Genomic DNA, 21,874 nt, shown 5'->3' with positions numbered 1-21,874 from the left:
ACCCCAAGTCGGTGGTCTCTTCATATAATGTTTTGAAACCATGGTCAAAGGGGCAGTCTTGGGTAGTTGGCCTTATCAGAGTGGCTTGCGGGCTGCATTTGGCCTGCAGGCACACTTTGGGAACCCCTCCTTTAAAGCTTTTTCAAAATTCAGGTGAATAACAAGATTATTGATGAGTTTGGGAAACAGAGAATTATAAAGAACTTTCAAAAAGCTCAGACTATTTATTTTGTCTATTTGCTCCTGTCACTATAACATTTAAGCTCAATATTGAATTTGAGGTTATTGCCTTAAGGGTTTTTTTAAAATATATTATACCGGGGGGAGGGGTTAAATATATTAAAAGCTACTGATTTTATGCCATTTTTAAACACCTAACTCACTCGCATACAAATGCGTTATACTGTCAGCATAGTAGCTGCCTCAAAAAATCTTTCTTTCTATTCATGTCCTGTCGCACACTGTTACCAGTCTGGTCATTATTATGCCGTTCAGCGTGCCTCTTTAAAGCTCTTTTATAGTTCTGTTGCATGTTTCACCGTAATGCAATAACATGGTTCACTGTAAAAAGGTGTTTTTTATCCTGGCCTCTTGCCAAAGCACATCCTGGATGGCAGCAAACCAATCAGAATTTAATGAGCCTTGGTAACTGGGCTTTAGTGAGGAGCTCAGTCATTGGTTCACTGACCTGCATTACACAGTATCTCGTTTGGCAGTGAATGAAGAATGGAGCAGACACATCATCAGCAGATTTTCCTGAGTGCAGACTTCTCTTGGTACTAGCTTTCAAAGTCCAAGGACACCCAATCTAGCTTTTTAAACCCAATCTGTCAGTGGGCTATAATTAGCTTATAAATTGGTTTAAAGATAATAATTGAACTAATCTTTCTACACGAAAAAGTATGTTGGCAATGACTATATACATCTCAGTTGCTGAAAAGTAATAGCTCTGAATAATAAAAATCAGTTAAATGTTTTAGTGGGTGACTGGGGAGTGTAGAGCTAATATAAAATAGTATTGCAATATAATCGACAATTATTTCACTATTATATTTCCACTAATAAGTGTAAGTATTGTGGTAGGCTCTTCTGGCATATAGTTAAAAAAAAATACTGCCTTTATTTTTTTGCTTTAGAAAATTATACGTTTGGCAGTGCAGAGCATTTCAGAAAGCCGTCTACCATGACAACAGTTAATCAGAACAATTGAGTTGCATGAACATCAAATAGCTTTGGTGAATGATTTTCTGTCCAGAAGTTTTTCATTCTCCTTTGGGGTTTTGTTACACCTGAGAGTGTTTATCCAGTTGGACTGAATGTCCCTGAGCCGCATACAGAAGCAGTAAGAGAGCTCCACCGTTACTGCAAATTGGAGAGGCACCAATTTGCCTTTTATTTATTTTTAATTTAGGGATATTTCTTAGTTCAACATTTCCCAGGATCTATCTGAGCAGAATGTAGATGTCTCCCTGCTTTTCGAAATGTTGTGAGATGCATATATCTCCAGCTGTTTCATCTGCATCATCCTTTGGCAATGCAGGAGCAGTAAAACCGCTCCAACTGTATCCCTGATTCAAAAAGGGTCAAAACTGGGGTGCTTTAACTCACTTGCATAACTGCAGGATCATACAGAGGTCATAACACCTGATGAATGCTCCCAAAAAGCAGTTTCCCCTCCACTTCTAAAGCAGCTAAAATGTATGTCTGTCCATTCCCCTGGACGACAGAGGGTCAGCAGTATTTTCGAGAAGCAGACCGGAATAACCCAGCTTGGGTCCACAGTGGGCTGGCACTAATTTCCGGCCGCCAGTGCCATCACTTTTCCCATTGGTCAGCCATGAGATGGCAAGGGTGAAGTGGCCCCCTCCCTGGCCATAGCACAATGTTTGCAAAGCCCACACCGCCAGAAATTACCTCTGTTCTTAAGGCCAGATTGAATGGTTTCATGGCTGTAGGTTGCTGGCCCTTCCCCTAGACTGTTGTCATACTGCTCTAATGTGAAAAAAGGTTACAAGCAAGAGTCTGTGTATGTAACAGAAAGAGTTGACAGCCTCTGTACATGAAGGCCAGGGGCTTCAGGTGTATCTGTTCGTTAACAAAAAGTATTTATTGTAAGGCCCCATATGTTAGCTAGTCACTCAGAAGCCACAGATGATGATATTATAAAGAAAAAAATGTAATCCTATTTTGACTGAACAGTTATATCTGCATCCACATGCCTTTGTGGAATGCATGTTTTATGCATGGATAATCTAGAGGTTCAAACTTATACATGCATTTCTATTCTCTCGGGCTTGAATTTGTACTTTTGCCTTCCTTGAGTAGACTGCATGCTCAGGTGTTTCTCTCAAGAAAATTAATGCTAAGAAAAACTTAAAACTAGATCCACTATCCTTTATCAAATTCCTGTTTTAAAAAAAATCTGTTTGCACTATATTAGCAAAGCTTATCTCCAGCATGACAATCAGTTCATATCTAGCAAGACGGTGACTTCAGCATTTTTTAATCCAAGAGCAGCAAGTTCATTCTACTTAGTCAACTGTCTCCCATTGGCTCAAAAATACTAGTATTTGACCTTACTACACCAGTAATTCATGCATAGGTTATGCTGTGCAATAGACAGCAAAGGTCTTAAAAGTTTCCTGTCTCTCAAGAAAATAGATATTTAACAGGTAAAATAACCACTTTATTAAAATAATTTAAAATATTTTACTACATGAAACAGATTTTATGTATTATGACTTTTCAGGCAACGGCATCGAACAGCATAGAAAGGACAAGCACCAGAATGGCAAATAGAGCCTATGTGAACAAGCAAACCCACTTGTCTTCGTATTTTTGAACATTTGTATTTTACTACTTATCTGCTGGCCAAATTATGCATGTAGCATTTAAAACTGTGCCTTTGGCAGTACTTTGATTTTTCTATATCCGGTGCCTTGCAAGTACTGTTTATAGCTATAGGAATATGATTCAGAGAACTGAATCTGTAATGTTTCTCTCATGTGACAAAACTAACACACAATTGGTTGGGGCAGACAGGAATGATTCACGTTCTTTTTTTGTTTTTTCACACTCAGTTCTGAATACTGTGATTGCTTTGGCCTCTCTCAAAGCTGCTGCAGTGTCCATCCAACTTTATCTTTTCTTTAAGGAGCATTCAGGATTGGAGGTTTGGTTGTCTTCCATCTCTAGTTACAGGAATAGAAATTAAGAGTATATACTTGTGAGAAATAAGGATGAAAATAAAATACCAAGAATTCCTAGGGGGGAAATGAACAATGAAATTCATTCTCACCAAAAAAAGGGGGTCCAGAATGGATCTCATGAGGCTCAGATGCGGCTTGGAGCTAAGATAATCAGAAAAACACTTTTTAATTTGCCTTAAATAAAGGTTGTTCACTGTATTAAACTTTATTTCGCATTTTGTATTAGCACTAGAACTTTCTGTATCACTTTGAAATGATGTTACTTTGATTCTTGTAGTTGTTTAGCCACATCACCGAGACACAATCATAGCTTGATTTAAGAGGTTGTTGTATCTGCTGAGGAAAGAAACTGAGATAGGACTTAGGTTTACATGATATTTAGTACACTTATATGACAGAGATTTCTACTTGCCTTGTTTTCACAAGATCATGGCTTCCTAACATCAGATATTTTATAAGTGCAAAGTTTAGTCAACTTATACCCATCAGGCAGGGACCAGGCTGTGTGGGACCTTGAAAGTGAGGGTAAGTATAGCATATTTGATGTGATAGAGAAGGGGGAGCTAGAGGAGAGGTGCAAAGAGGGACTGATAAGGTCAAAGCAGTCAAACAGCTTTATGAATCAATATGAATGAGTCAAGATTTCAGCTGTCAAGGCCTTAGAAACACTGAAGTAAGATATACGAGATAACAGGAGACTGGATTACAGTTTCAGCATTATGGATGGAGGGCAAGGATGCACTGCAGGACTGCAAGAAATCTGGAGGACTTAAACCTAGACTTTCAAGGCTTGAATCTGGATCCAAGTCAAATACAACTCCTAAGCTATGAACTTGGTTAAATGAGACATTCTTATCAATAATGAACAATAAGAGAGATGGGAACAGAAAGATTTAAGTTTTAGCCTTGTTGAGCTTCAGCCAATGACTGGATGTCAGAGAAAAACAGGCCTGACCTACCCATTTTAGTTTGGGCAGAGGGAAATGGATCTGGAATAGAAGAAGGTAGATCAATACATTGTCTATATGGAGATGGCAGCTGAATGTGTGTATGAAATTATCCACAGTTAAAGCAGAAGAAGGGAAAGGGACCAAGCACAGAGCCGTATGTAGGGTGGATGAGTAGGGACCACTGAAGGGCAAACTGGATGAGCAATAAAAGGCATAGGAGGAGAGCCAAGAGAGGACAGAGACATGGGAGCCAAGGGGCCAAAAAATTTCAGAAAATGAACACAGTGGATCATTGCAGACAGCAGATAGAGTTGAGGAGGACAGAAGAATGAAGTGTTTTTTGTCCTAGGATTTTAGCTGAGAAGTCATTAGTCTTACCTTTGGTAAGAGTAGTTTCAGTTGAGTGGTTGGCATGGAAACCAAATTGGGAGTTACACATAGGAAGTCTGAACTCCTATAGCTCCAATGTAAAGAGAAAAACAGACCCCCTGCACTAATCTGAGGGTAACACTGGTGCAGTTTAGCATGGAATAGACATGGAACCTGTTATAAAGTGGCCATGAAATAACCCCAGAGCAACATAAAGAATTGAGCGTTGCAGTGTAACACACCCAAAGAACACAACACCTGAGAAAGATTAACACACCCAAAGAACACAACACCTGAGAAAGATTAAAACGCTAGTCATTTAAAGGTAGCACTAGAAAGAGAAGCAGTTTTAACTGTATTTATTCTTGTATTTAATTGTACTTATTCTTATTGGAAAAAATATTCATTTTAAGAGAAAATCAGAAACATGTTGTGAACAAAGACATTCAAACATACAGCCATGTTTGAAGGTGCATTTTTACCTACATACAAAGGTCTGAAAACAAGGCACTCATCACAAAAGCTGGTCTATCACCTAAGTTGGGTCACTGAATCAGTTGAGCAGTTCACGTCGTTGGAAACTTTGAGATGTATTGATTCATGTCTGAGCAGTTTGTAATAGTGAACCGATCCAATGGCTGTAGACATGTACACCACTGCTCTGTATTCTGCTTGTGACCTTTATTCTAGAGATGTGCAATGAGCCTGAGCTTTATTGGAGCCCTGCTGTGGGACTGATGCATTTCACACTTGGAAATTCCAATACATTTAGCAAATAGTGCTACTGTAATTATAACATGACATCAATGTGAACAAGACCCCAGAGCTGTGTTCCACCGAGGTAAAGCAAACAAAAGTTGATGGGCTTTTTTGGACTTAAACATTGCTGATTTGTGTATAATTGTGCCAGATTTGAACAAGGAAAATATTCTTTACTGCACCTTAGCCCTAGTTGTCTTAGTTCTGCAGCTGCTTTCCTGATTATGACTCAAACCCTTGGTGAGTTAATTAAGCCAGTATTCTTTTACCAACAAAAGGAGAGCCCCCACCCCCAGTAGTTTGTCAAACAGTCCAGTATACAAAAATAATAGAAATGTAATGTGTCCTGGCAGTCTATTTATAGTTACCAGCAGTATTTTGTAATACTGTTTTAGTACTGGAGGACTTCAGATTTACACAGCCCATTTGCAGGGGAAAAGAACAAGGGAACCGTTAATTTTTGGAAAACATTTCTGCTAAAAAGAGATGAGCCGTAAATCTTGTACGTACATAGAAAAAGTGGCAGCTGTTTTGAATGTCTTAACTGGGCATGTTCACCATTAGGCAGTGTTAGGCCTATTAATATTTTATGTTCAGCATTGCAAGTTGAGTAGGTGCGTGTTACCCAGAGATGGTCCTTCTGAAAACTCACAGGCGTATTAACATTCATGCATAAATGCATACACGTCAACAGACAAGGTTATTTTATTCAAGTCTTGGTTCCAGAATATTGCACTCATTTTCTTGTTCGCGGGCTGCCATTTTTTCATGTCCACATAAAGTTCATTTCAACTTGAAGTATTTTTGTACTTGAATGCTCTGTCCACAGTTTTGTTTATTCGGGTAGTGGTGGGGGGGTGTATTTCTTATTCTTTTCTGAATGTTTTCTTAAAAACCATTTAACTCTGTTAACAACAGTTAACTCAGCGGCTTGTTTCTGCTCTCTAAGGGGTCGCCTGGCCTGATATGCACCGTCTGGCTGACAGAGTCCATCTGGAGGAACTGACTAAAATTGGCATTCTGCAAGGCAATGTAGATGACATGGTGACGGTTCATTTGGGTGCAGTATTTATGCCACACGGGCTTGGACATCTACTTGGAATTGATGTGCATGATGTTGGAGGCTACCCAGAGGTTAGTGCTAGTATGTTCCTGATTGCTTTGCAGTTTAACCCTTCAAAAGGAAATAGGCATTTCTTACAGTACCACAGTCATTTGAATCTTTTCTGTGTATGAACTGATCTGCATTTATTTATTTTTCTGTTGTGGGTTTCCATGCAGTGTCTCAAATGAAATGATTATGTTAATTAATAAACAAATTGCTCATCTGAAATGCATGCTGATGTGAGCTGGCAGGGATTCTGACTATTCATAATGTTTGGATGAGTTGAATAAAGTAGTGTGCTCTTGTTTTTAGATGGTTCATTTTCTCTGTTTATTTATACAGGAGTAGCATCTGCAGTGGGTTGGCCTGTGTGTGTACAAACACACCAGGTAATTTCCTTTCTCAAAACTTAACAGGTTTCCTCGCTTTATGCTGTACATGCGTTCCTGGAAAATGGCACATAACTCAAATTTGCATAAAGGGAACCCACCTTACAATGTGACAGCTAGGGATACTTCAACTGTACTGAGCCCCAGACCCATTTCTACCACTTTTATAAGATAATTTTGTAAAACAGCAGACAGTACACACAAGCACAGGGTGGTGGTGACTGTTACCATAATGGGGATGGCAACTACAGAAACACGTGTCGCAGACATCAAGTGACGAGCACAGATCCACACAGGAGACTGTATTTTGGTGCGTGTCACTCCCACAGTGCACCACACAAAGCAGCTGACTGCGGGGTTCCACTAGTCCAGTCGCATAAGAGTGAATTTACCTTGCATGTAACAGATTTTTGGTATAAAAAGGGTCACTGCGTACGAGTGAATTTGCACATACAGAACCCGCATAAAGCAAGGGAAAGCTGTACTGTCGAAAGAGAAGACAAGCTGGAAGGAGGGACAAAGGAGCACAGCACGGTTAGGGTGACAGTTGTAATGTGGCTTGCTAGGTCCAGGCAACATGCTGGTGGGAAGAAAGAGAAGATTGTTGGAGTAAGAAAATAGAGAGGAGGAAAGAAAAAAAGCGCTTTAGGGGTGGAAAGGGAGACACATAGCTACAAGCGGCAGACATAGGCTGGGCTGCTGGAGGCATTGGTGTCACTGAAAGGGAGAGGAATAAAGGGGTGCTAACAACAGCAGGGTGGATCCAGGAATGGCGCAGCAGCATGGTCTCACTCCCCCTTGGCTTTGTGCCACATGTGCAGTAAGCTCTCTCAGCTCCACATGTTACTGCAGCTCCTCCTAGGAGCGCTGCATGTGCTGCAAGCTGAGAGGTCTCTGCTGGTTGACACAGGCTCTACCTAGAGTCCTGCTTCGTTTTGGTTTTTTTCCCTCCGGCCTCCTTACCACCTCCTCCTCTCTTACCCACTCTCTCCTCCCCCTGCCTCTCCCCAGCTCAGCAGCAGAGGAGAGGAGAGGGAGAAGAGCCAGCAGCGACGTGCAGTCTCTGCTCCTAAGGCTCTGCTCTGCTCTTGTTCGTCCCATCTCCTGCTTTCCCTGCTGTAGAATTGTGGGACGGGGAAATTGAAAGAGTGAAAAGCAACAGGCTCCAGAGCTGCTTGAAAGCAGGGACCCTGCACCAGTGAGCTCAGAGGTCACATGCAGAGCTCTAGCAGGAGCTGCTGGAAGCTCAGTGGTATTGTGGAACATGTGCAATAAACCTCTCTCGCAGATGGCTTAAGGCAGGGCTAAAACAAATGAATAGAAATAAGGATAATAAAATACAGAAAGGTATTAAATGAAAATTAAGGTGAGATACTGAAGTAACCAGTTAATCAGTGTGAAACCTGGCTACCATATTTACTTGAATAGAAGACAACCCAGATTACAAAATGACCCTCCAATAAGATTCTATATATGGAAAATTTCTATAAGATTCTGTATATGGATTCCATAGATGGATATTAGATTCTATATATGGAAAATGTATAAATTGGTTATAATTTTCCAGGTATAGAATCTAATTATTGGAGGTTTGCCTAGAATTTGTTCCCTTCCCACAGCTACAGCAGGGAAAAGAAATCTAGGGGTCAGGTAGCTTCCCCCTAGCTTTTTCCCCTGGCAGCCCCTTTCTTTTTTCCTTTCTAACAGACACTGCTCTTCTTGAGCACATGGAAGTGAGGAGCAAATTGGTAAACAATAACCTTAAAATTAAACATGGCTGGAGCAGTATCTATATGCTTAGTTCATCCAGAACTGATGCTGTGTTTTTTTTAAACTACTGCATGTTTTAGCACAGGTACTCCATAAACATACTTTTGAGCAGCATTTTGGCATCTATTTAGTACAAACTGCATGATATTAGTTCAGAGCCAAAGGTTTATGATTTACTACATAGCTCATTGGGCTGTGCCACACCAGAATCAACAGCATTTCAAGTCATGGTGATCCCACAGGTCAGCGCTGTGTGTGTGTGTGTGTGTGTGTGTGTGCGCGCGCACGCGTGCTAATTAGTCCCCACCCTGACTGGACTAGGTGTTCTTATCATATGTCCTGGGATGCTCCAAAAATGTATGTGCAGATGAGGTGTGGGGGGTGGGGTTCAGATGCCCCCGAGTTTCTCTTGCCTTCAGCTGTATGGCTGCAGGAGTGAGCTAGGGAGGAGTCTCCCATTTCCATAAAGTTGGCATATAGCCAAGATCTTCCCACTGAAAATGAAGGTGGGAGACTAACTATGCCTTACCTCAGCCAAGGCACTGTCCCTTTCTGGGGAGGAACATGGCTTCCAGGGCCCTCAGTCAATCAGAGGCATGGTGGGGGGGGGCCACCCTACTCCACCATGCAAATCCCACCCTCCCTGCCCCCATGCTTTAGGACGCCGGGGCTTTCCACCCTTTTCTTTTTCACCTCCCCACCCCCAAAAGATGTTACTGAAAAATAAGATGTTTACAAAGTTCTTAAAAGCCAAACTACAGCTGTAAAGATATACGTTTCCAGGCCATGTATGTTGAATGGCAACCATGATAAACAAAATAGTTGGCACTAATTTCAAAATGCCAACTTCTGACATTATTGCCAAACTTTTCAACTTTTGCTTGTGTTGTGAACCCTTAAATATGAAACACAATGTTAATATGGATGGCATGCACCTTATATGCCTGTGAGGTAGCAGTATGCCAGATAGCAGTGATTCCCAACCAGTATGTAGGTATACCCTGGAGAACTGTCAGTTCCTTTGAAGGGTACCTTACACTGTGAAGTGATAAGCATGGATCCTGGTTTTCTCTGTTTAAAAATACCTTTAAAGGAGAAAATCTGCATTTTCCTTCATTAAAGGAGAAAATCCATGTTTTTCAGCAGCAAATGGAAAACCTAGATCCCTGGCAATAAGCAAGGTGTGAAGATGTAAGCAAGTAAGTGCAGGCTTGGGCTTGGCTCTGCCTGGACTACCTGGCCCCTCTGCCAGGAGGAGGTAAGCACTAGAGTATATAAATTAGTTTTTTAAATTGGATGCCACTCTGTTCACAAAAGTTATGGAGGGGTGCCTTGAGTCTGAAATAATCAGAGAACCACTGCCATACTGTATGCACATTATTGCATGCTAGTAATGCGTCATACAAATATATCTTTATTCTGCTATAGTTGTCTTTTGTAAAATTGTCATCGTGCAAACTCAGAAAAGATGCAAGTTGCACAATTTCTGGGGTAATTTTATAGCAGTCAAACTAACAATTATATTGGGTGATGCGATTATGATGCCAGAGCCCTCGGATACTTTAGAATTCAGTGTGTTTGTGTATTGTGATCTTATTAATTGAAATTCTACAATGTCTTATTTTTTGTGCTTGGCTTGAAAGCACTATATTTCACAACTATGTGAGATGCATATGGAGATGTCAGTAGGAAACCGATTGACTTCTTTCTGGGCAAATTATAGGGTTTCAGATTATATAAGTGAGACTACATACCACTGCTGTTTAGGATTTCTCTTTTACGGAGAGGGAAGAAATATATAACCTTTGATGAAGATGTATTTTAAACAGTATGATATACTAAATGTTGACAAAAATACTGTGATGACACTATTGGCTTGAGCTTCTAAGTGTAAAGAAACAAAAGTTACAGAGGTCCCTCTGCTCAGTCCAAGGCTCTATCAGCTGCTTATTGGACTCAGTAAATTGTGGCCTTTTGTCCTTTTTCTGACATGTCTTCTCTCCACACATTGGCATGGAGCTCAACAAAACAGGAGTGACTTGGACAGTCTCAAACGAGTTTTGTTCATGGTCTGCAAAGTCCAAGACCCAATGTTGCAAGTACTTATGCTCATTTTTAACTTTTAAGCACATTAATAGTTTCACTGAATTCAGTTCTGCATTGAATTCAGCAGAGTGATTTGCACTCAGAGCAAAGCCTATATGTAAAATTGAGAGCCAACTAAATTTTAGGTACCATTGGGAGAAAACAGCAGTATGAAGTATTGGCTATCACCGTATAAATTAACTTTCAGACCTTCTGTTTTCTACAGAAGAAAATGATTACAGAGGAAACCCCAGAATTGCTTTTTCAGTCAGGTATAATACAACAGGTCTCTATCACATACCTTTGTATATAGCTCAGTAGGCTCCTTCAAATCAACATATAACTTGCAGGAATCAGCAGCCTACATATGGCCCCTGGGCAGGATCCAGCTCATGCTGAGGCCCGACCTGATGTGTGATGTGGAGCTGTGCTGAGTGGTCCATCCCCTCTGCAGTACCTTCTTCACCAGCCCTCCCTGCTGTTGTCTTCTCGGGGAAGGGAGCTGAGATGTGCAGCGAGTGGCAAGGAGCTGGGGCACAAGCTCTGGCCTGAGGCAGCAAAGTGTTGCCACCCTCTGATCTACAACACTGTTTTCTTTTGCTTTGTGTATTTTGGGAAAGGACTCACTTAAGTATTATAATACATGGGAATGTATGCATATCTCTGATGTGCTCAATAGATGTCTGGTCTTAAATGTCATCTTTCCTGTTTGGGGATGCAGACAGTTACCCCCTATTAGTGCAGTTAGAAAACTACCTACATGATTGTGCATGGAAATTTGAGTGTACAGTTAGTTTAGGTTTATAAATGCCAGGGTTTGAGATATAAATGAACCTTTTTTTTGGATTGTAAAATCAGCTTAATCCAACTCTGAATTTTATGCAGAGGCAGCCGATGTTTTATTAGGACAGTGATAGCACAGTAATGGGGATTGAGTTGCTGTTACTGTGCAGATGTTGCAGCTATCTTCTGTAGTATCTTTCTTGATTATGATTTATAAATAATTTATACATTTCTATATTTACAGCTGTAGAAAGTTAGACACTTCAGAATAAATGTGGGTCTTGCCCTTGCTAATTGAAAGAAGACAGTTTCTTATGACACGACCACACATTTTAAATATGTGGGCTGTGAAGTGCTTTGGTATACTTTACATTAACCAATTAAACAGCTTTTATGGGGAATTTTCTCAATTGAACAACTTTTACGAGGCATTTCAGAAGACCATTTGTGAATTTATTATATACTTTTTACGCACCTATTGTATCTCACCCTGTTTTCTAACTAGTCAGTCAAGTTATTTCCTTTTCACTCAGGCAATTTTTTTGAGCATTAAAAAGAGATTTTTTTTAAAAAAGTTTTGGAGTCATTAGTATTAGCTATTTTTCCTCACGTGTAACCAGTTAAATTTGGAATAACACAATAAGATTAATTTCCTAATTTTCATTCATCATAAAGCTTGCAGTGTTCCAAAAGAAACAGCTTCCAGAGATTGTTAGATTAGTTGTACACTAGAAGCCCAGGGTTTTTTTTTCAAAATTGGCAATAATATATTTTCATCTTTTCCAATAAGCAGCTTTCACATGCAGCAAACACTTCTGTCCCCTTTGACAAACAATGCCAAAACTATGCAGACTTTCTAGAAAAGTCATGTTGCTTTACTTACATATGTACTTCATTTTATTAGAGTAGCAAAAGCTTATAGTTTGACAGACAGCAAAGGGGGCATATCAGCTACGTGGAGGGCCAGACTTTCAAATTCCCTGGATACCCAGTAGTTCCCATTTTAGCACTCAAATAAGGGCCCTGATGTTCAGAAGTGCTTGACACCCACCAGCTTCTTTAAAAATCTGGCCCCAAGCAGCATACATGAGACAAACATTATTCCTAATGGGAACAACTGGGTGCTGAACATCACTGAAAATCTAGCTGCTTTTTTTAAAGTCGAACTGGGAGTTGAGCAGTTTTGAAAATCTGGCCCCAGCAGTGCACACTGATCACTTCAGAAATTCTGGCCCTTAGTGAGGAAGAGTTAGCTTCAGTGTGAAGAGCCCACTGGGTTTAGTTTCAGCTGTAGAATTTAATCACGGATACAGTTTTCATTTGTTTCCTGGGTAAATTCTATGCAAGATGGAAATGAGAATTTGTGCCTGTGCAGCTGAAATGTGTTAGGTGATCCCAATGTTTTATACCCTTGGGTAGATGTGGTTGAAATTTTCATTTAAAACAAGGTTTCTTCTCTCTTGATGATTGAGTTGATTCATTTTCATGTTATATTAATTGACTGTGAGATTCTGTAGAATGCTAAGTACATTTTATGACTTAAGTGATAAGTTGGGGTAATAACTACTATCTCTTAAACACCTCTGAAGTTACCAAAAATTTAAGAAGTTGTAAAATTACCCAAATTTTTAAAAACATTGATCTCCTTTGCTTTCCTAATGGAAGAGCTAGTTCTTTCAGTGCTCATTTGCCTCAAATGTTTCATCCCACCATGTCTCCACTAGGCCAGCCAGGTCGATTTTTACTACTTGCAAGCTGGAGAGCAAGCTCCTCCTGCTTGTTCCCCATGCTTCTTGCATTAGTGAAGAGACACCTTAATCCCCCCAAGGGAGCCCTGGGCACCCCCCTTCCTGCGAGACAACTGGTCCCTTGGTATATACCTGAGCTCTTACCTGGGCAGGTCCTACACCTGGGTGAGTTTTCTCTTGCTCCTGTGGATCCCCATCCCCCAGTGAACTTAGTTTTAAGCCCGCCAGAGGAGGTCAACTAGCCTGTAAGAAAACAAACTCTTACCTTTGGGGGAGAGATGAAGACCATCATGCCCCAGTACACCCTCTGCTCTGAAGTGCAGGTCGTGGTCCAGGAAGCCAAATCCAGCATGATGACACCAACTCTGGAGTTCACCTCACGGATGCAGGTGCTCTGCCACTGACGGCCTCCACTAACCAGGAGGAGGGACAAAAAGACCACCTGGGCCCCCAGCTCTCTAAGCTTGGCCCCCAGAACCACGTAGTCATCCATGATCTGGTCCGGACTGCTGCAGGCCGCATCATTGGTTCCCACATGGATGAGGACCATAGGATAGTAGTCAGAAGTCCTCCTGTCCTTCCTCCGTTGTACATGGCCATCTCTGAGGAGTCTTCTCAGATGCTGTTCCAAGAGGTTTGCAGATACAACCTGTGTCTGTAGATAGCTTAAAAGTCTCCTTAATGACTGGTTACGGTTATTAGTTGAAAAAAGCTAACAGTGAGGCTGTGAATGGCAGTTTTATTTCTCTTCTCCTGGCAAGAATTCATTTTCGCCTTGATAATCCTTTCTTATAGCAGATAATTTTACTTCTTGTGGCTGTGTCATTAAAATTGTGATACAGCTGTCTGCATCAGGGATCAGGAGTCTGCAGCCCATAGGCCAGATCCAGCTGTCAGAGCCATTTGATCCACCCTACGGATATGGGGCTTTAGTGGCATTTGGCAGCAGGGGGCTTGGGCTGCTGGGACTTTCCCCATGCTGCCACTAGAAAAAGCAGAGACCACAGGTGGGTCCTATCATCTGCCCACCCAGTCGCTTCAGACCTGAACTGACTCAGCCTGGCCCATAGCTTTGAAAGGTTGCTGACTGCTGGTCTGCACAGAAACTTGTGTTTTCACATCTAAAAAAGAGGATGGCATCTGTTTATAAAGGATTGTAGTTGAAATGTAGATCCTCAATACTGTGTATTGTTCCACTTGGACAGACTTATGCATAGTGTCCTTGACTTCATGGGATGCTGTGTATGCAGGGATCTGTATACCTAGAACAACTTTAATTCAGTCGCACATAGAATGACTTGAAGTATAGGAGCTTCAGTTAGTAAGGGGTTGAAAGGGACACTTGCTGATTTTAACCATAAGTTCATATTTTTCGTATAATAAACTGTACCTCTAGAGTGAGAAGTTAAAGAAAATTGTTTTCCCCTGTAATTTAGTTCCTTTTTGGTAGTTTTAGTTTCTTTCGCTATAGAGTCATAAATGGGTAGTATGGACCATCTTGCCAGGGAGCAAGAAAAATTTTGACAGAGGGAAAATTTGTAAAGGTTTCCCATAAGGAAAATTCCTGCGGAATTTAAAAGGGATGAAATCAGTAATATCTCTCGCACATTACCCTAAAGAGCAGAGAAGTTTAATGTAGGGTAAGATCTTTTCAAGGTATCAAGATCAAACTGACTGGTCTGTAATTGTCTGGATCCTCCTCCATCCCTTTTTTTTTGGGGGGCGGGGGGCAGTGTTGAGATGAACACTATATTTGCCCTTTTCCAGTCTTCTGGGACCTCACATGATCACCACAAGTTCTCGGACATGATAGCCAGTAGTGCTGGAATTACCGCAGGCCAAAATGGGGTTTTTAAAACTGTCTTTGGAGGGGGATTTGATGATTTGTTTTTCAGTTTGATTTAATTAAGGAGTAACCCAAAAGCCCTCATGGTTTAGGTGAGCTGTGATCCTAATTTTGCTATGTAGGTGCATCACTATATTAAACAAGGATTAATGCGTACGGATGTGCATATCATGAATGATTTGTTGTATGCACAAATGTGGCTTTAATATGCAATAAAAGCCAAGGCAATACCTTTTTTTAATTGTATAAAGAAAGGAAGATGTAAAAAGAAGAAGGTGTTTCCAGCTCTGTGGTTTGGGGTACAGCCATGTCATGCCTATTAACATTAATAACAAAAGAGCCACAAAAGGAAGGGCTCTGCCATAGTCAGCTGAAAATAACCTACATATGTTCTTTATGTGGAATGAACAGCCTCTTTTGAGTCCTCATAATCTATTCTTTGTTATAATAACTTTCACTGTAGTATTTTGCAATGCTTTATCTCATTTCTAATGAATTCCCTTCCTAAATATTAATATTCTTCTAGTCTTTCAGATTGATGCTGTAGCCACTAAAATGAAGATTTAGTATCTCCCATTTGCTCTCTCCTTTGGGTTTTTATAACATCTGTTTAAATAAAGAAACCTTCAATACTTTCTCAGTGTTTTCATAATGACAGCAGTGGAGCCCAGTTATATCTGAGCCTGGAGAAGCAAAAATGACATGGAAAGTTATGCTCTCACCCATGTCATTATGAGTAGATTAGAATCCCACACTGCCTCAAAACAGGCAATGCCACTTGGAAAAAACGATGAGCACTTCTCTCTTATCACCCACAGAGGAAATGTATCATACAGTTAATGTCCAGGAAAAGAGCAAAAGCTTTTTAAATAATAGTCAATTAAATTTCATTGTGGCCTCTGTTGCCCCAGTGTTAACTTTGAACTGTATCCCAGAAGCTCAACTAGTAATTGGATTTTTTTTCATGTAGAAATGGAAGCTTTGACTTGCAAATACCAGGAGTGGTATGCATCGCTTGAAACATATACTCCTCTATAGACATCACAAATGCAGCCAACTAGCAACGTTTTCAGGTGGCTGGAGTCTTCTAGGGTTGTTGATGTGCTCAGTTTTTCCAGGTTTTTAATCAATCTTTAGCACCGAGCAAGAAAACTACAGGTTTAAGGAAGGGACAGGAGACAAATTAGATTACATTTGAAACTCATTTGATTGTTAGCTGCTCAGGACACAGTTCTTTCTGCAGTATATAAGTTCATTAGAATTGGCTATACACAGTGGGTGGGGATTAAAAAAACTGTTTAGTTTTAATATGCATTTGGATTAACAAAATGAAATCTGGTTTTTAATGATTTTAAATATTTATTGATTTGTAACTAATTACATTAATCATCCTGTCTTCCCTGTATTTTGATGTGCTAGAAAACTGAGATTCCAACATGCGTTCACTTTAGCTCCCATGGTAATTTGTTAATAAAAAGTACCAGTTTACAGATTTTAACAGTTTAAGAGCTTGGGCTTGCAAATATGACGCAGTGTTTACAGCTGTGGTTAGCCCAAGCCCCTGCTGTGGTCATGTTGTGTTATTTTAACCAGGCTGGGGATTCTCAGCATGGGAGACCTCCCTGGGGAGTACGCAGCTTGCAGAGCAGCTCTTGGCTTATTGGGCATCAGGCAGGAGGGATGCCTCCAGAACATCTCAATGCTCTGATTTCTAGCTGGTAGTAGCTCTCATACTAGCTACTATGAACTAATATCTATTAGAATAGCTATGTGGCGTCCCTGGGTCCTGAGGCAAGCAGGACCTCAGATGTCCCAAGTGGACCCCAAACTTGCAGCCACCAACGTCAGTGGAACTACTGGTAGTAGTAGCAAGCATTACATCCAGAAGTGTTTCCAAGGCTTGAAACAAAAGCGAGCAAAACTGGGATCTCTCAGTGTAAAAAGTGGTGTATGAAAGTAAAGTATTAGATTATTTGTATCATGGTTATTAGCAGAGATGTTACCGGGCAGCGTTGCACCCTGGCCAGCCATGGTGCATGAGGCAGTACCAGTGGCTATGTAGATAGCGAGGGCAGTGCAGCCAACCGAGACGATTATTTTTGTGCTTCCCCTCCCAGTAACCCTCTCCCCCCAGGTATGCTTCTGGTTATTATGGTCTCCGTTTGATGATAATGGTGTGTCCTTATGCTGAGTATTCTGGGGACATTGTACTTTTTAACTTGATTTTCTTGAACCATTCTAGTAGGGCCTAATGGTTGTATTTTTATACCTCCCAATTTCCAGCTTGTTCCAAAATATATCTGTATTTCTTATTACTTAACATGAACTCTGATTTTGAATATACAGTAAAGATCTCAGTTTACATAACTCTTTTGTTCCTTGACAGTCCTCACTGCCTAGACTTGCTGGGTATTGTTACCTTGCGTGAACCTGTAATTGGAATCTGATGTTCTTGGCAAGCACGCTCTTGCAAACGACAGTCTTGTGCATCGGTGCTTACTGCAGAGGTGTACCAATTTTAAAATGCGACTAGAACCTCAGAACAAAATCCATGTGTTTAGAATATAGCTTTGGACATGGCTTGTTGCTTCAGTCTATGGTAAATTAAACAGCTCTTCAAAACCATGCTTCCTAAAATACTGCTAGTAGCATGTTACTACATGCTATGAGTGCTCCACAGCTAACTTTTTATGCATTTCTTTTGGAAGGAGAGACCAGTCTTCTGCTCCAAAATAGTACAGCACTATGGTAATATAAATAATAGTAGTACTTAGGCAGCGTTTTAACTTTGATCACTTCTTTTCATCCGACTAAAACTAGCGTAGATATTCTTTTTTCAAAAGTGGTCCAGAAACCCAGGCCGTTTTTGGAAAACGGTGATGTGCCCTAGAACATGTAAAGAACCGGAGCACCGAAAGCATGTCAGCCCCTTTAACAGAGGAGGCTTAGGTGATTTGTCTTAAGTTATAGTGACCTTCTGCCTTTCTTTCTTCCTCATACCCTCCTTCCTCCCCATAAGCTCGAAGACAGGTCTTCTTCCCACATCAAAGGAGAAGGCGGCACTCGTTTTCAGAGTGGAAGAGGGAGGAGTTTGTTTCTTTCTGTTTGAAATAGTTGAAATTTTTTGCTGTATTTCTGTGCAGCTATAAACATATTTTACAGCTCGCTAGCGTACTGATCGTTTCAGTTTTTTAAATGTATGCAAATTCTATGCATTTTGATTAATACTGATTATTTCCAAGTCCTAATTTAGCATGATCATGCTAACTGAAACCACCATAAGAGAAATGTGATTCATTAGGTTAAATGAATAAAAAAAAATCTGCTCAGAAGCCACCAAAGCAAACCAGTGAAACCTGATTTATCAAATTACACAAAATACAATTCCCAAGAAAATGCTGGCTTGATCATCAGAGGTGCTGAACACCCACAAATCCCACTGAGGTCAACAAGAGCAGCAAGTGCTCAGTACCTCTGAAAGTCAGGCTACCATTTTGACTTCCTACATTTATATTACACATCGAGCTGTGAAATTCTGAACCGTGATGCACATGACCTGTCATAAAATAATATATTCTCCAGCTGCAAAACCCCAGATATAATTTAGATGACTGGGGAAAATAAAATAAACTTGACTAGATGGCTATTTTAAGCAGTATTTCTGTGAAATAAGGGTTCTCTAAATGGAAATGCAGCTTTTGAGCAAACAGCACTGTTCAGAAGTACATACTCTGAAGATGCATAATTTGGTAAGAATTAAATATGACTGACTCGGAGCTTCCTATCCTAGTGCCTGTGATATAGCTTTGGTTCAGTTTTTATGCCACACTCCTTCCTTCAGCTGTCAAAGGCTGAGGATACTACAGTGTTAATGTGCTTAGTCCCTGGAGGAATGGAGCATTTCCTTCACATATTAAAACTGCTGATTCTATAAGATGTCCCAAGCTGCTGTGGACAAGGAAGCTTGCAGTGATGTGAGATTTAAGAGGTGACTTAAAGATGGTATTTGGAGAACAGACAGGAAAGAAAATCCTTACTGGGCTTTAGTTAACCAAGCCTTGGTATTGCAAACATATACTTGCTTGCTTTTACTTACACGTAGTCCCATTTATTGCAATGGAAATACTATCTGGAGTAAAAGTATGTATACCTGTTTGTGGGGAAGTGGCCCTGTAGTCCATTTACTGGCCATTGCAGTACTTGGGTGCTGCAGAGCCCAAGGATTTTAAGCAAGTGAGGGAAGTGAGATTTTAGTTATTCAGATGTTGCAATACCTGGCACATTTTAGAGAATGAGGGCAATTAATATCCTTAACCAGTCCCTGCAATGTTTCTAATTCTTTGACTAAGCACGTCTTCATATATCATTGCACTTTTACCATCTTTTGGGAAGAAGAGACTGTTTTGCTAGTCAGGACTTGATTGTTTTGACACGTTTTTTCCATAATATAAATCACTGCTCTGTTGCCTGAAAGTCTGATTCGGGGGTGGGGGGACGGGAGGGAAGCTTGGTTCCAGACAGGCGGCTGTTATGAAGTAACTTGTAAATTCATTGCTTTCAAATCAAGATCATAAATGTACGATTTTAATAATGTTCAGTACTAATAATGATTTGAATATCCTTAGAGAAATTGTCTTCTGCTGCATAATTCAGTGACTTCAATCATGAAATGGGGGAGGCATTTCAAGTTTGGCAAATCATTTAAAAATGTTGTTATAAAACTTTACAAAAGAAGATGAGTAGAAGGAATAATATACATAGTTTTAATTTTTTGAAGTGGTAAATAGTTGGAAGTGATAATACCGAGTCCATATGGAGCCAGTATAAAAAGTTTAGTATGGCAGCTGAACATAAATCTATGAAACAATACACATTTGACATATAAGTGGAGTTAAGAAAATAGAGATGACTGTGGTGTCTGATTTTGATCCTCTGCTGGATTTTGGTCTGCTAACTTTTTTATTTAATTTTTTGCCTTTCCTGAGCCCTATACAGTGTTCTGCACCAAAGAGGCTTAATTAAAGACCTATTCCTGACATGATTGTTTATTCCTATCACTTAAATATTTTTTCTCTAGGGAGTTGAGCGCATTGACCTACCAGGCCTCAGAAGTTTGAGAACTGCCCGTGTCCTTCAGGCAGGCATGGTACTGACTATTGAACCAGGCATTTACTTCATTGATCATGTGTTGGACCAGGCGCTGAAGGATCCTACACAATCTTGCTTCATTAATAATCAAGTCCTGCAGCGTTTTCGAGGATTTGGTGGGGTAAGTAACTCTTCACCAGCTTTGATAACAGTTCGGGCTGGCTTTTTGCTTAGTTTGTCTTCCATACATATTTAAAAAGAAATTTTCTTCAGAAAATTTAATATATGATGATAGAGATTCTTTGTATGGTTTTAATCCTGTAGGCTATTTGGATACTTTCCCTATCTAGTTTTGAACTGTACTTCAAATTACTAGTGCCGAATAGAGGGGAATAGTCACCTCCCTCAGTCTGCCAATTGCACTCCTACTAATGCAGCCCAGTATGGCATTATCCTTCTTTGCAGCAAGGGCACGCTGTCAGCTCATATTCAACTTATTGGCCACTGTAACCCTAAGGTTTCTTTCTGCAGAGCTGCTGGTGCGTGGAACCTGTGCTAGTGCACGGGATTGTTCCATCCTAAGTGCAGGACTTTGCACTTGTGCATGTTGAGCCTCATGAGATTTTTTTTGGTCCTATCCTCCAATTTTTCTAGGTCTTTCCTGAATCCTAGCCCTCCCCTCCAGCATATCTAGTATTGCCCCCAGCTTTGTCTCATCTGCAAAGTTGCTGAGGGTGCACTCCATCCCAGGTAGCTGAAGACTATATTGAACAAAACTAGCACCAGGACCAACATGTGGGGTGCTTCACTTGATACTGGCTGCCAACTACACCTCGAGCCATTGATTACTATCCTTTGAGCCCAACAATCCAGCCAGTTTTCTATCCACCTTACAGTCCATTCATACAACCCATACCTTCTTAACTTGCTTGCAGAAATGTTATGGGAGACCATATCAAAAGCCTTGTTAAGGTCAAGGTATATCGCATCCATCGCTCTTCTTGCATCCACAGAGCCAGTCATTACATCCTAAAAGGCAATCAGGTTGGTCAGGATGTGGGGAGGACCTCATTTCCCTATTCTCTCTGAGATACTTTTGACTTTTACAAATTTAACTCTAGGAAAAAGTTTAGCAGTTAAATGTCTTCAAGTAACTATTCTTTTAACAAAGACAGTGCTTTTGAAAGGTGCCTCTTCACTCAGCCCAGAAGACTAATGTCCTATGTTCATAGTTCATAGGAAAGATAAGAGGCATCAGTAAAACCAGCTTCATTACTTTGCCTTGTCTGTGTGTCAGTGAATAGGTGGGGAACTTTTAGCCTAGCCCCTCTCTCCATTTACTCCTTGGGTGTTATGCTGAAACAGTGACCCAGGAAAATGATTAGTAGCAATTGTGGTGGTGACTTACTGGTATGAGTAGTTCATCTGGAATTCTGTTCTGCTACCGCTAATTTATTTATCACAGTCCACCAAATAGACGTCAGATAGTAACAGCTTCGACACTGCTGAACTGAGCTGGCTTTGAACCACCAATTTAGAAACAAAAGGTTCCCTATTCCATCACCAATCCTCCAAGTCATCCAATCACCCATACAGCTGGCTTTAAAAGTTATATATCCAGAGTATACAATCTTATCAAGAGATGTGGGACTTTACCCTCTGGTGTTTAATTCTCTCCTGTGGTTAGGAATGTTATCTTGCCTTGTGTTATTTCTTTATCAATACTCTCCAGCCCAGGGTACGGATGAATGAAATAAGTGGGTCATGGTTAAC

General features: G+C 40.5%; 1 protein-coding gene across 3 annotated transcripts in view; it reads left to right on the top strand.

Annotated features, from left to right (window-relative positions):
* Nucleotides 1-21,874, top strand: part of PEPD (peptidase D) — a 216,477-nt gene that overhangs the window by 185,475 nt on the left and 9,128 nt on the right. For all 3 annotated transcript variants that reach the window (XM_019535851.1, XM_019535849.1, XM_019535850.1), the window contains 2 exons: nucleotides 6,237-6,421; nucleotides 20,091-20,282. In XM_019535851.1, coding sequence (XP_019391396.1) covers nucleotides 6,237-6,421; nucleotides 20,091-20,282 — 377 coding nt within the window. The remainder of the gene's footprint in view (nucleotides 1-6,236; nucleotides 6,422-20,090; nucleotides 20,283-21,874) is intronic.

Source organism: Crocodylus porosus, unplaced genomic scaffold (genome assembly GCF_001723895.1).
Source record: "Crocodylus porosus isolate Cpor-Errol unplaced genomic scaffold, CroPor_comp1, whole genome shotgun sequence".
In the NCBI taxonomy this organism is placed as follows: domain Eukaryota; kingdom Metazoa; phylum Chordata; order Crocodylia; family Crocodylidae; genus Crocodylus; species Crocodylus porosus.
The sequence above is the reverse complement of the archived record's forward strand: the minus strand, read 5'-3'. Positions and strand labels throughout refer to the sequence as shown.